Source organism: Cnephaeus nilssonii (genome assembly GCF_951640355.1).
Source record: "Cnephaeus nilssonii genome assembly, chromosome: X".
NCBI lineage: Eukaryota > Metazoa > Chordata > Mammalia > Chiroptera > Vespertilionidae > Cnephaeus > Cnephaeus nilssonii.
The window spans coordinates 120091065-120104993 of record NC_137071.1 but is presented as its reverse complement, the minus strand read 5'-3'; the positions used below and the strand labels follow the sequence as shown (position 1 = coordinate 120104993).

Genomic DNA, 13929 nt, shown 5'->3' with positions numbered 1-13929 from the left:
TCTTCTGGGCCTCCTTGGTGAGAGCGGAGGCTGCAGCCAGAGCCCGGAGGCAGGGCTGCCATCCCCGAACCGTGGGATCAAGCTGTCTGGACAGGTAGGCTACAGGGGTGAAGGCTGGCCCTAAGGGGATGGGTGAGGACTCCCATGGCTATTCCCTGTTTCTCATCAGTAAATAGTTGGAAAGGCTTAGAGATGTCCGGGAGAGAGAGGGCGGGGAGAGGCCAGAAGGGCATCCCGGAGCTTAGAAAAAGCCTGGTGAATGAGGGAGGGTGAAGAGAGGGGGCCTACTGGTGTTTCTTTAGCAGCCTGGTATAGGGGCTTAGCTAGGAGAGCAAAATTTGGGACCCAATGGTGGAAGAATCCTACCAGCCCTAGAAAGGACAAGAGCTGTTCCGCAGAAGTAGGAGGCTGTAGGTCTTGTATTGCCTGTGCTCGGTCAACTGTCAGTCCTCGGGAATTGGGAGTCAGACAGATTCCCAAGTAAGTGACGGTGGGGGCCGACAGTTGCACGTTGGCAGGAGACACACGGTATCCTTTGTCCCCTAGAAAGTTGAGGAGGCCAGCTGTCTGCCTCCAAGAAATGTCTAAAGAGGGGTTGCAGAGAAGATCATCTACATACTAGAGAAGAGTGCTGGGTTCTAATGAGAATTGTTGGAGGTCTCTGGCTAAGGCCTAGCCAAACAGATGAGGGCTGTCTCTGAATCCCTGGGGCAGAACCGTCCAGGTGAGTTGGCAGGATACCTCCTCATCTGGGCAGGTATTACTCCTCCCAAGTAAATGCAAACAGATGGTAAGAGTCTGGATCCAGAGGGATGGTAAAGAAGGCGTCCTTAAGGTCAAGGACGGAAAAGTGGGTGGTACCAGATGGGATGCGGGAAAGGAGAGTGTAAGGATTGGGGACCACCGGGTGGATGGGGACCACCGCTTCATTGATTAGTCGGAGGTCCTGCACCAGCTGGTAGGTCCCGTCTGCCTTCCTAACGGGGAGGATGGGGGTGTTGCAGGGAGAGTCAATAGGTAGGAGGAGACCCTGCCCCAGAAGCCAAATAATGAGAGGTTTGAGGCCTCGGCGATGAGTTAGGGAGATAGGAAACTGGGGACGGGAGGGAAACGAGGTGGGGTCCTTAAGTCTGATCCTGACCGGGGTATGATGTCTAGTAACCACCGGGGTAGAGGTGTCCCATACTTTTGGGTTGACAAGGGACGCAGGCAGTGGGGGATCAGTGTTCCCATGAAGGTAGGGAGCCAGGAGCGGAAGAAGCAGGGAGGCTGAAGGACTCCGAGTGAGCTGCAGAGTGGCCCCTAGTTTGGTGAGGATATCTCGTCCTAAAAGGGGCACGGGGCATGAAGGCATGACTAGGAACGAGTGGGTTATAGGGCTATTGTCTAGGAGACAGGGAAGGGGCCCAGTGGCCAGTGGGCAGGTGGATTTGCCGTCAATACCCATGACCGAGATTGTGGAAGGGAACAGTGGCCCAGAAAAGGAGGGAAAAACAGAAAAGGTAGCCCCTGTATCGATCTAGAAGAGATCTGCTTACCCGCTACCTGGAGCTTTACCCGGGGCTCGGCGAGGGTGATAGGGGTCGCCGAGTCTGGGCATCTTCAGTCTTCAGCCAGTCCCAGCATGGCCAGCGGCGGGTCATGACCTGGAAGGACGGCCCCTCTATGTTGAGACGCAGAGGGCCCGTCACTTTTCCAGGGGCAGTCACTTTTCCAGTGGCCGCTTTGACCACACGCCGGGCAGGGCTTGGCTGGAGCCCGGGGTTGAGGACATTGTTTAGCCCAGTGGCCTTCGTTTCCGCACTTGAAGCATTCTCCAGGTGGCGCTTGTCCTTTCGTTGCACCCCCACCATGCACAGTCCCCCTTGGACCATGCGTGGCTGCCGGCCTTAGGGCTGCTACCAAGGCTTGAGTTTGCAGGTTCACCTTTTGTTGAAGGCGGGCCTCCCGATCTGATTCTGCCTGCTCCTCACGGGCATTGAAAACCTTAAATGCCATATTCACCAGATCCCAGACAGGAGTCTGAGGGCCATCCTCTGCCTTTTTTAACTTTTTTCGAATATCTGGGGCTGACTGCGAAATGAAGTGAGTGGCTAGAACTGTTGCTCTGGCCGGGGACCCAGGGTCCAGACAAGTATATAAGGTCAGAGCCTCAGTCAGCCTGTTAAGGAAGACCGCGGGGTTCTCATCTGGTCCCTGAGTAACTTCCCTCAGCTTGTCAAAATTAACTACCTTGTGGGAGACGGCCTGTAGGCCGGCTATTAGGCATTGGAGCATCTGGTTGCGATGTTGGCGCCCCTCTCGCCCTTTGGGGGTATCTAGTTGGTACTCCCAGCCTGGTTCCTGACGAGGAATGGCCTGGGCCCCCACAGGCATAGAGGCATCTGTAAGGTGGATCTGATCTGCGTGGTCCGTCGCTGCTCCTAAGACTCTTTCCCTTTCATCTGATGTTAGGGTAGAAGAAAGAATGACATGCATGTCATGCCAGGTGAGGTCATAGGCATGAGAAAGGTATCGGAATTCCTTGATGAACGCGGTGGGGTTGGTGGAAAAGGACCCCAGCCGCTTCTCAAACTGGGAGAGATCCAACAGAGAGAAGGGAACATGGACCCTGACCACTCCCTCAGCCCCTACAAATTCCCGGAGGGGGCAGAGTAGAGGAGGAGCCCGGGAGCAGGTGTGCCTGCTGACTGGGGAAGCAGGCGGGGATGGGGGAAGGGGAAGGTCAGCAGGTAAGGGAGAAGGCTCTGGGGGAGGGGGCGGGGGAGTGAGGATGGGGGAAGGGAGGGAACGGAAGTCAGGGCAGAAGGAGGCAGGGCAGAAGGAGCCCTGTAGTAGGGAGGCAGGCAAGTCGGAGGGGAGGAAAGATTCTCAGGGGGTTCAGATAAGGTGGAAAGTGGAGGGGTGTCGGTTGGCAGAGGGAGTTTCTCGAGAGCTAGGAGGACCTGGGTGGTGGAACAGGAGGAGCAGAGGGAGGGACGGGAGAGCAGATTGAAAAAGGCCTGGGCATATGGAACCTCCAGCCACTTCCCAGCTCGTTGGCAGAAATTGTTAAGGTCGGTCAGAATGTTAAAATCGAAAGTTCCATGTTCAGGCCATTTTGACCTGTTGTCCAATTCATACTGAGGCCATGCCACGGTACAGAAGTAAATGAGGCGTTTAGGATGCAGATCCTGGGACAGGCCCAGCTTAGCCAGATTGGTGAGGAGACACCCGAGTGGCATCTTAGGGTCAACTTTGGATTTCTGATTGCCCATTTTGAAACCTAGGGTCAGTAGCAGAGGCCCAAGGATCAGCATCCCAATCGTTGAGCCAAGGCTACGGATGGGGATCCGAGGGATGGCAGGGGACGTCTCCCCAAACCCCTGGGGTCCGCAGTGAGGCCAAAAGGCCGGGAAACCGAGCAGGGGCAGGAACATCTTCACTACCACCCCAGGGTCAGAACCTTTCCTGGAAAGGTCCGGAGGGCTATGCCAGGAAAGCAATCTCTGATGCGGGCCATGATTTAGGACAGAGACGCCAGAAGGATGACCCTAGGAGTCAATAGGGACTGGGACTAACCCGCTGACGCTGCCGAGCTGGAAAGAAGCCTGAGGGTTCCGGGGAAACAAGAGGGGAGGGGTACCCCAAATGGGATACACACTCAATCCCCACCCGGGTTTTGGCACCAGATGAAAGGTTTGCGATGCAGAAAACAAGACACAGAGTCCAGGCGATGAAAAGGGGGGTAGGTTTTAATCTTGCGCTCCCAGGTGAAACTCACTGGTCCGAGAGTGGGCCAGGGAAGTTCGCACCAAAAAGGGGGCTTAGGTACTTCCTTTATACAGCTGTTTAGTGAGGGGAGGATGGAGGGCATGAGAGGTGCGGAATTCCTCCCTCGGGCCAGGGGTCTGGGAAGGCGGGCAAGGGTCTGGGAAGGCGCCAGTTAATCTTTGTCACCATCTACCTTGCAGATGCTTGCATGGGCTCTGGACTTCCACCCTGCCTAGACCTAACAGATTCCTCATCAGGGCACAGGCCTGGGTTTCGGGCTCAATCCCAGTAGGGGATATGCAGGAGGCAGTCAATGATTCTCATTGAAAGGAGTTTTGGGGGGTAAAATAGGAGTTTTAGGGGTGAAATAGGCAGGTTTAGGAAATTTTAGGAATGAAGGGGTCCATGGAAAAAGCACAGGGCCACAGAGCTGCAGAAGGTACATTTCCATTGAATAAGGGAGTTGGGAGCAGCAGAAGGTATACATTTACAGAATAAAGGGAAGGAAGCCCCTCATTCAGAGGGGGAAGAGGAAAGCCCAAAGGGAATTGGAGAACAATAAGGGAGAAGAAGGAGGGAACCTCAAGTACCTCACGTGAGGTTTGAGCTCTGAAGTTGCTATAGTGACCAAATCAGAGGGGATTGTGACCAATCAGAGGGGATGTCAGGGCACAAAGAACTACAGCCTTTATAAACCGTAGAAAAAAGGGACTTAATGGGACTCTTTCCCCCCTCCCCATGTGGGATTCTGTGCTTGTTTCTCAATAAATTTCCACCTTTTACTATACCACCTTTCGTCTGTGGTTTCATTCTTCGACTCCACCAGACAAGAATCCGGGAACCATCCTGCCCAGAGGAACACCATGTGTTCTAGTCCAACTTTCCCGTATCATCATTGATATTTCTATCTCTCCCTCTCCCTTTTTCTCTCTCTAAAATCAATTAAAAATTAAAAAAAAAACACAGCAAGACTTTTGGGATTGGAGTTTATTGATAAGGTTAGATTATTGGACCAAAGTATTTCATTTTAGGATACTATTGAGCTTGAATGATTGTTAGCATTTAAGGTGAAGCATAGTTGTCCCTCCTTTGGAAAAACTGCTGTTTGAAACTGCTGTTTGAACTACTCTGTTATTCTTAGACAGTCTCTTATTCTGTAGGTCAACTCTGTTATTTTTAGACTGTAAAATAACTGTTTTTTGCTTGAATAGAAAAGATAAACTTAACTGTCTGACCTTGCAAAGTGTATCAGCCCCATCTAAAGGGGCTGATACACTGATACTGATATTAATTCACATAATTCTGCCAAATGTTTGTTCGTCCAAGGTTACAGGTATCTATATAGATATGATATGTGCCCAAAGTTACAAGTTGTCTGTATAGATATTACAGATGTTTGATTAGATATAATATGTATTCAAGGTTACAAGCTGTCTTACACAAAGAACTAGAAGGATATAAAAAGGAAATACTCCCTCCTGTGTTTGTTCAGAATTTGACAGAGGTAATCTGCTCTGAACCTGCACGCAATAAAGAAGGCTCCTAACTAATTGGCTCATTAGGCGTCTTGTCCAGCTCGCTTATTTGCGATACAACAAGGAAAAGCAACTTTATTCTCTGGCAGAGGAAATGACATTTTATCTGGAAGCTGCATTCTCTTGTTGGCATTCACATCTTTAAATTTTTCTTCTTCTTTTGACTGACAGATCCTGCCTCAAGTTTATTTGTGCTGTTGTATTGTCAATCAGCAAGCTAGACAAGACGCCTTAATGAGCTAATTAGTTAGGAATCATCTTTATTTCGAGTAGGTTCAGAGCAGAATACCTCTGTCAAATTCTGAACAAACACAGGAAGGAGTATTCCATTTTTATATCCTTCTAGGTCTTTGTGTAAGTTATTTTTGCAGACAGCTTGTAACCTTGAGTATATATCATATCTAACGAACACCTGTCATATCTATACTGACAACTTGTAACCTTGAGTACATATCATATCTATACAGACACCTGTAACCTTGAATACATAATGAACAAACACTTGGCATGAGAATATGGAAATTATTATCAGTATCAGCGTATCAGCCTTTTTAGATAGCTAGCTTCTAAAGGTCAGACAGTTAAGTTTATCTTTTCTATTCAAGCTAAAAAACAAAGTTATTTTTACAGAATAAGAGACCGTCTAAAAATAACAGAGTTGACTTATGGAGCAAGGGACTATCTAAAAATAGCAGAGAATTTCAAACAGCAGTTTCAAAAAGCAGTTTTTCCAAAGGAGGGATCATTACTATGCTTCAGTAATGATAGCACAGGAGGACACTAACTCCATGCAGACAGCAACCCAAGGGTCACACCAGTCCTTTCATCCTCACATTGGTAGACAGAGGACTCTACTGTGGAGCTTTCCTGGGGGCACCTTTGGGAGCCTGAGCCTACGTGGCAGCCTAGGGCTTGTTTTGAGTCTTGGCCTTGGACTTTGGCCAGCAGAGCTTGACATCTCATTTCAAGTCTTTAAATGCCTCTCAGCATGGACACCTGCTGCCCTGATCCCCCCCCCCCCCAATCAGGTTCCATACTGACCCATCCAGATGCCTCTTTGACAGCTCCTTTTAGCGATCTAATGGGCCTCTCAAACGTAGCATGTTCAAACTGAAATCCTCCTGAGCTTCCTACCAGTGTCCTTTGCGCCTCTATCCTTCCAGTTTGGGTGAAAACCTTTGCATTATTCTAGCATCTCACTTTCCTCTCATATCATAACATGCAGTCTCAGCAAAGACTTCCCATCTCATTTACAATGAGTTCTCTTCCCCCCCCCCCCCCCCCCCCGCTTGCTGTGGCTCACATGGCCCTACATGATTGGGTCTTTCTCTATCTCACCAACTCCATCTCCTACCAACTTCATCCCCCACCATCCCCCTTCATGCTGCTCCACTACTTCCCAGTCCCACCTGCTTGTTCCGGTTTTTTTTCCCAAGGAAGAAACAGCTTTATTAGGAGTCTACGCATGTCTGGGGAAACCCAGTCCAGTCACAGAGAAGAGAGGCTAACATTGTATAGGGCAGGCATCTAGCATTACAGAAAGTCCTTTTAAAAACCAAGTATTATACTAAAGCCTCCATCTCAGTATCCTAATGGTCAGAAATGCTGCTGAGGTCAGCCCTACTGGAACTTCTGGAGGCTCCTAGTGAAACAGCGAGCTCTGTGCATACGGGAGAGCTCCGGTACTGCTGAAGCTAAGCTCCACACAGGTAGGCAGTCTGGGGCAGGAGAGTTAGAGGGAAAGGCAATGGGGATGTTCTCATCACCCACACAAGGTCATCTCAGTCTGCAGGTGATAGAGGAACCACAGGTCCTTGAACAGAGGCTAGACCGGGACAGCAGAGGGACGCTGGCTGAAGACACAACGTCTGGGCCATCTGTCATAATTCGGAGCGCTCCATGCAGTCTGGAGTGAGGGCACCTCCAGCAGGTCCTGCAACATTGGCTCCCTACTCGAGGAGCCTGGGAGAGCCATTTTGGTTCTGTTCTGACTCCATTCACAGCAGAACTGGCCATGTCCAGCACCAAGTCCAGGGTCATAGTCACTGAGAGGAACTGAGTGGTCACTAGGATAGCTGCACCTCTTAATCTAGGACCGTGGTCGGCAAACTGCGGCTCATGAGCCACATGCGGCTCTTTGGCCCCTTGAGTGTGGCTCTTCCACAAAATACCACGGCCTGGGAGAGTCTATTTTGAAGAAGTGGCGTTAGAAGAAGTTTAAGTTTAAAAAATTTGGCTCTCAAAAGAAATTTCAATCGTTGTACTGTTGATATTTTGCTCTGTTGACTAATGAGTTTGCCGATCACTGCCCTAGGAGACTTCTTTAGCAGAGCAGTCACTTTTCTCAGACCAAGAGAGATCTTGCCACAAACGGGCCCAGTCTAGAAATGACTCCACTTTCACGTGAGCACCAGGTGGAGGGAATCATTCCCCTGAGCTGAAGCTTTAGATCTCGGCCCTCAGGTGATGGCCCTTGAACAGAAGATCAGTGCTCAGGCGCCAGTTTCTGTCCCAAGAGTAGCAGGTGTCACCTGTTGATGACAGGCCCAAGCAATGTGCTGCTGTAATTCTCCCAAAGGAGAGCACGCACTCTGTCAGCCTCGGACTGAAGAGTCCTGGGTTCGATTCCAGTCAAGGGCACGTACTTTGGTTGCAGGCCAGATCCCCAGCCCTGGTTGGGCGAGTGCAGGAGGCAACCAATCAATGTGTGTCTCTCACATCGATGTTTCTCTCTCTGTCTCTCCGCCTCCTTCCACTCTCTCTAAAAATCAATGGAAAATATCCTCGGGTGAGGATTAACAAAACAACAAAAAAAAAGTGAGTACACTCTTTTCAAAGGCAGGAAAGGAAGAAATGAGGCAGGTCTCAGGGTAATTGATGCCACTTAATTCTTCCACCGAATTTGCGTGCTACTGAGAATGGCATCGATCTTCTCCTCCTCTGCAGATCCTTTGTCCACCTTACTCCTGTACGCTAGCAACTGCTGACGGTCCTTCAGGTCCCGGCAAGTATCAATGACAACATCGTGGTACTTGAACTTGGTAGCTAAGTTCAACTTTGTGTCCACATCTTCCACTAGATTGACATACTCCTGTAATATCTGGACGGGGGCACTGTTCTTGTGCAGAATTTCCACGACCCGATGGAAGCCAATGGGTGCTCTCTTCTTGGTGTAGCCCAGCCAGTTCTTTGTGGTAAAGAGAGCATCTACATCATGCCAGGCATGGAGCTTGGCGCGGGCGGCCAAGGCAGTCAGCACATACTGTTTATCTGGGATCTTAAATGTCTTCTTCAGGTTGACTGGACCGCTGAATGTCCCCTCGGGCTCCGTGTAGTGGTAGAAGCAGGAGTAGAAGAGTGTCGTCACTAGTGGCATATTGAGGATGGAAGCTTTGTGGGGGTGCTTTCGGAAGATCTCAGTCTGTCCTGCTGATTCTAGATGGCGGTCATTTGCCTCAATAATGATCTGACGTTCCAGGAGCGTGTAATGGTCTTGTATGTGTGCAGAATCTTCCACTGAAAATGGCAAACCGATGCAGGTCTTAAGAAATTCTTTCCGTTTCTCAGGGTCCTGAATGCTCAAGTGCTCTCGATAATGGGACAGCACAAGCTCTTCTGTTCTATCTAGGAACCTGAAGAGATCTAAAAGCAGCGTTTGATCCCCTATTTCCTTAAAGAAGTGAATGAGATGTCTGTCTCAGGGTGACCTGTTGCACCTCTAGCTCTCGGAAGAGGACCTCTTTGCTAGTGTCCTCTTCAGGAATATCGGAACGGCAGTAATGACGTTTCCATCATGCATGCTAACTGCTTCCTCTAATAGTTGTAGCTTGTCCTGTAAGGAGCGGAATCTTTCTAGTGAGCAGACCTTGCCCTTCTGAAGGCATCGCACCATGTCGCTGGGGCTCCAGTCATTGCTGTAGTCCCTAAACTCCCCCTTGGGTCTCCCCAGCTCTGGAGCATAGCTTTTGGCAGGTGTGTCCAAAAGAGCATCAGAAAGGGACTGGAAACTTCCAAGTCTAGTTCTCCCTCTAAAAAAGCTGCTCAGGGAATAGGTAGAAGTAAGTTTGGGTAGCTGTGCATAGGAGGAGAAGCTGTTTCAGCTCTTTAGCTGTTCACGCCCCTCATGGTTTGACCCACTGTTACCAGCAGTCTCTTTGATGGACCATGAGATACTTCCCACAGGTTCCCCAGTCCAGCTGACTCTCTCCAGGTCATCATTGTCGTCATCATCCACGAAGTCTTGAAGGCTATTCACTGCCCTCTTGGATTCCTTTAACTGAGAGAGCTCATCATCTTCGTCATCAAAGGTGAAAGCCTTGAACTTGGAGCTATTCCAACATTCCTCCTCATCAACCTTTGTCCGATTCATCTCTTCCACACCGAGCCCTCCCAATCAGGACAGCGCCAGGCTCTTTGGCTGCCAGACAAGCCTTTCCACCTGCTTGTTCCTTGATCACTCCAAACACGTTCCCCACCCCAGGGCCTTTGCACCTGCAATTCCCTTTCCCCATTCATTACCAAGGCCTGCTCCCTCACTTCATTCAGTCCTGCTCAAAGTCACTGGGTCAGGAATGCCTTGCCTGGCCACCCTTGTTTAACACCACCCTGTGCTCCCTCTCTGTTATCATCCCCTGCTTTATTTTTATCCTTGGCTGTCTCTCCAACTAGAATGTAAGCTCCGTGAGTTAAGGGATTTGTTTTTGTACTGCCGTCATCCTCACCACCTAGGCTAGTGCATAGCACACATGTGTTGAGTCGAAGAGTGAATCAATTTAATCATGTTGCTCTCCCAGCTAAGAATCCTACAATGCTGCCTCACATCTCCGTGCCTTTGCCCATGCTATTCCCTCTGCTTGGAAGGCCCTTCCTCCTCCTAGTCAGCCCGTAGAACTCTTTTTTTTAAAAAAAATATTATATTGATTTTTTACAGAGAGGAAGGGAGAGAGATAGAGAGCTAGAAACATCGATGAGAGAGAAACATCGATCAGCTGCCTCCTGCACACCCCCTACTGGGGATGTGCCCGCAACCAAGGTACATGCCCTTGACCGTAATCGAACCTGGGACCCTTCAGTCCACAGGCCGACACTCTATCCACTGAGCCAAACCGGTTAGGGCTGCCTGTAGAACTCATCCTTCAAGACCTGACCCAACTGTCACCACCTTTGTGAAGCCCCTATGCCCCCAGGTAGAGTTAGCCAACGGTCCCTCTGTGACCCTGCAGCATCCTGTACGTGCCTCAATTAATGCTGGGCTCTCATGTGATTTTCCTGTCTGTCTTCTCCAGTAAACTGTGTGATCTTCCTGAGGACAGGCACCATGTCTTCTCATCCTGTTTCCCTAGGGTCTAGTCCGGTGCCTGCACAGCCTTAAGTATTTGGTAAAGGATTGCTGACTGACTGAGTAAATGGACCAAACATGTGAGGGAAAGAAGTAGAAAGGAGGGAAAGAGGGACCATCTCTCTCCCTGTAGATGTCCTCAGGGTCCCCCTCACTAGGGAAGCTCCCCTGTTCTCTAGACTGACCTCAACCCCTCGCCCCTTCATCCGCACTTTCTAGAAACAGGTGCTAACCTCTCGGCCACGATGACCTTAGTTTCCAAACTTCAAAATCAATAACCAAGATCAGCGTAGTTTTATCATGTGTTTTAGAGGTAACAAGACTGCATTTTTTAAATCTATCACATGTAGGCCCTATGGCTGCTCAGGTTTCTGTTAGGGTGAATGTGACCAAGAATCAGATACATATTTACTAGAGGATATTGAGAAGCTACTGTACAGGCGAGTGCAGAGGAAACCCACCCACAATCCTACATCCTAGATGCTAAACACTGTTAATTTCTTTCTTCTTTCTTTATTTATTTTTAAAGAAAGGACTATTTTATTTTATTTTTATTGATTTTTTACAGAGAGGAAGGGAGAGGGATAGAGAGTTGGAAACATCGATGAGAGAGAAACATCCGACCAGCTGCCTCCTGCACACCCCCCACTGGTGACATGCCCGCAACCAAGGTACATGCCCCCCGACCGGAATCGAACCCAGGACCCTTCAGTCCGCAAGCCGACGCTCTATCCACTGAGCCAAACCGGTTTCGGCTTTTTTTAAAAAAATTATTTCATTTATTTTAGAAAGGGAGAGAGAGAAAAGAGAGGGAAGAGAGAAAGTGACAGAGAGGGAAAGAGAAACATTGATTAGTTGCTGCTGGTAGGCGCCTCGACTGGGGATTGAACCCACAATCTTTGGTGTACTGGATAGTGCTCCAACCAACTGAACCACCTGGCCAGAGAAGACTTTTATATTTTTAACAGAAATCTCCATCTGTAAGGGTGTTTCCCTCACTGGACCAGGCCTTCCTTCACTATCAGTTGAAAAGGCATGGATTTCAATCTTCATAACAATCTTACTCTTGTTTACTGTGCTTTTTCTGGAACTCTTCGATAACTGTCTCCACCCCCAAAGTCTTCTTTTGTCTTTAGGTGAAGGTGGTATTTATGGTGATGGCTTTGTCATTTTGGTGAGAATTACTCAGTTTCCCTGGGTCTCTCCTATGTTACTAAACTTTGTTCTTCTCTTGCTAATGTCTCATGCCAATTTGTTTAGACCAGCCAGAAAAACCTTGAAAGGCAGAGTAAAATTTTTCTTTCCCAACAGTTTAGGCAAGTAAGCCAGGAGAACTCACTAGCTGGGACATGCTGGGAACTGCTGCAGCAGAAAATTCTGTGATGTCTGACAAAATGTTGCCAAGAGGTAAGCATTCTTACCTTGTCAGTCTCCCTGATCTCTGGCTGTGGGTTTTGGTGGAAGTTAGAAGTGTTGAGAGTCCTTTCTTTCCTTAGATTGGCAGGAGAAATTTGTGAAGCTAGCTTCTTGAGCCTAGTGACTCAGGTTTTTATCCATTGATTATCCTCCCTGAGATGGTCAGTGTTTCTTTGTCTTGTTCTGTTTTAAGAGCTTGGATCTGACCTCCTCGTTTGTCTCTGCTATCCCGACGGTGAACAGATTGGCATGCATTTGGCACCCAGTCATATAGACTGGGGGTTCCGGGCAGCGGCATCCAGTAGGATTGAAGCACAGGACTATGTGGGGCTTGGGACTGGGCAGCTGTAGCCTTTTGACTGGTATCTTGCCTTTTTGTCTGACCGCCCTAACTCTTAGGGGAATTTGTCACGAGGGGTGCCAGTTCATAAAGGGCCTTTGTCTTCTCAATCTTGACCACCTGTAATAATGAAAGGCTTTCACTGTCTTAGACTAATCTGGGAGTGAGCTTTTGGATGTCATGAAGGCTGCATCCTTTGTATTCTCTTGCAAACCACTCTTGCTTCCTTTATTAAGCCAAAAACAAAACAAAACAAAACAAAACAAAACAACAAAACAGAGTGGTTTCAGTTGCTATTGAGATTAATCAGTCCTACTAAGATATTCAGACTGATGTCGTTGTAATTAGCTAATTATTAATAATAGGAAAGGAGAAAAAGGGAGGCCAGACATTATAAGCATGACCATCTGGGCAGCTTCACCAGGAAGCTGCAGATTTCCACTCTCCAGGGAACCACTGTTCCATTCCCTGCAGATTATTGGGGGAAGGACTTGGACAAAGGGGAAGATGAGTGCATGCGCAGTGAATCCAGCTGACATAGGGAAGGTACCTGCCTGTCACTCAAACCTCGGAACAGCCTTGGCCAGGCAGCTCAGTTGGTTAGTGTCCTTCCAGTACACCAAGGTTGGGGGTTTGATCTTATCAGGGCACATACAAAAAGCAACCAATGAATGCATAAATAAGTAGAATACACGTTTCTCTCTCTTTCTCTCCACCCCCTTCTCTAAAAATCAATAAATAAAAAAACTAAAACAAACAAAACAAACCCAAAAATCCAGGAACAGAAATCATTGGTCAGAATGGGTGGGGCCTACACAAGCCCATGAAAATTTGGGGATATATAATTCCTCGAAATTCACTCTCTCTCTTGTTGGGCTTGGGGCTCTAGGCTCTCTTGGTTTTACTCCTGCTCATGTTGCCTCCATAGCCATGTGGCCCTGCAGACCCCACACACAATGGACTGATGAATTGCAGTGGGGAACACTAGCTAAGCTAGCCTGATTCTGGATTGGACTGTGCAGACATGCAACAGAAACTCTGGGCAACAGTTTCTTTTTAAAAAATATTTTTTATTGATTTCAGAGAGGGAGGGAGAGGGAGAGAGAGAAACATCAATTACGATAGAGAATCATTGACAGGCTGCCTCCTTCCTGCCCACCCCACACTGGGGGTCGAGCCCTCAACCCAGGCATGTGGCCTGACCAGCAATCGAACCATGACCTCCTGATTCATAGGTCGATGCTCAACCACTGAGCCACGCTGGCCAGGCCTGGGCAATAGTTTTAATCATAGCCCTGCTAAAGGCACAGCAGGACTTCATTCTTTGTGGAATGAAGGGAAACAGTACCTTGGAAACTCAGGGGTGTAATTCCACAGAAATAAAGCTTTCTACAATATCACATCCTTCTGTAGAGTCTCAGAAAATTCCCTTACTCAAGACATGGCAAGAAGCCCACTCCCACCAGCAACAGGTGGGGACAAGGAGCAATCCCCACTGATAACAAGACGATGTATCCTTTAAATTGGAAAAAGCTTCTAAATTGGAA

The 13929-nt window shown here is 48.7% G+C and overlaps 1 protein-coding gene across 1 annotated transcript; it reads right to left on the bottom strand.

The window, feature by feature from the left end:
- Nucleotides 1-8133: 8133 nt before the first annotated feature.
- LOC307096217 (spermatogenesis-defective protein 39 homolog) lies at nucleotides 8134-9657 on the bottom strand (the record flags this gene model as incomplete). Its single annotated transcript, XM_079765783.1, is given in 4 exon segments — nucleotides 8134-8985; nucleotides 8987-9036; nucleotides 9039-9314; nucleotides 9462-9657. Coding segments are annotated over 4 exon segments (1335 nt in total). The 3' UTR covers nucleotides 8134-8172.
- Between the last annotated feature and the right edge of the window lie 4272 nt (nucleotides 9658-13929).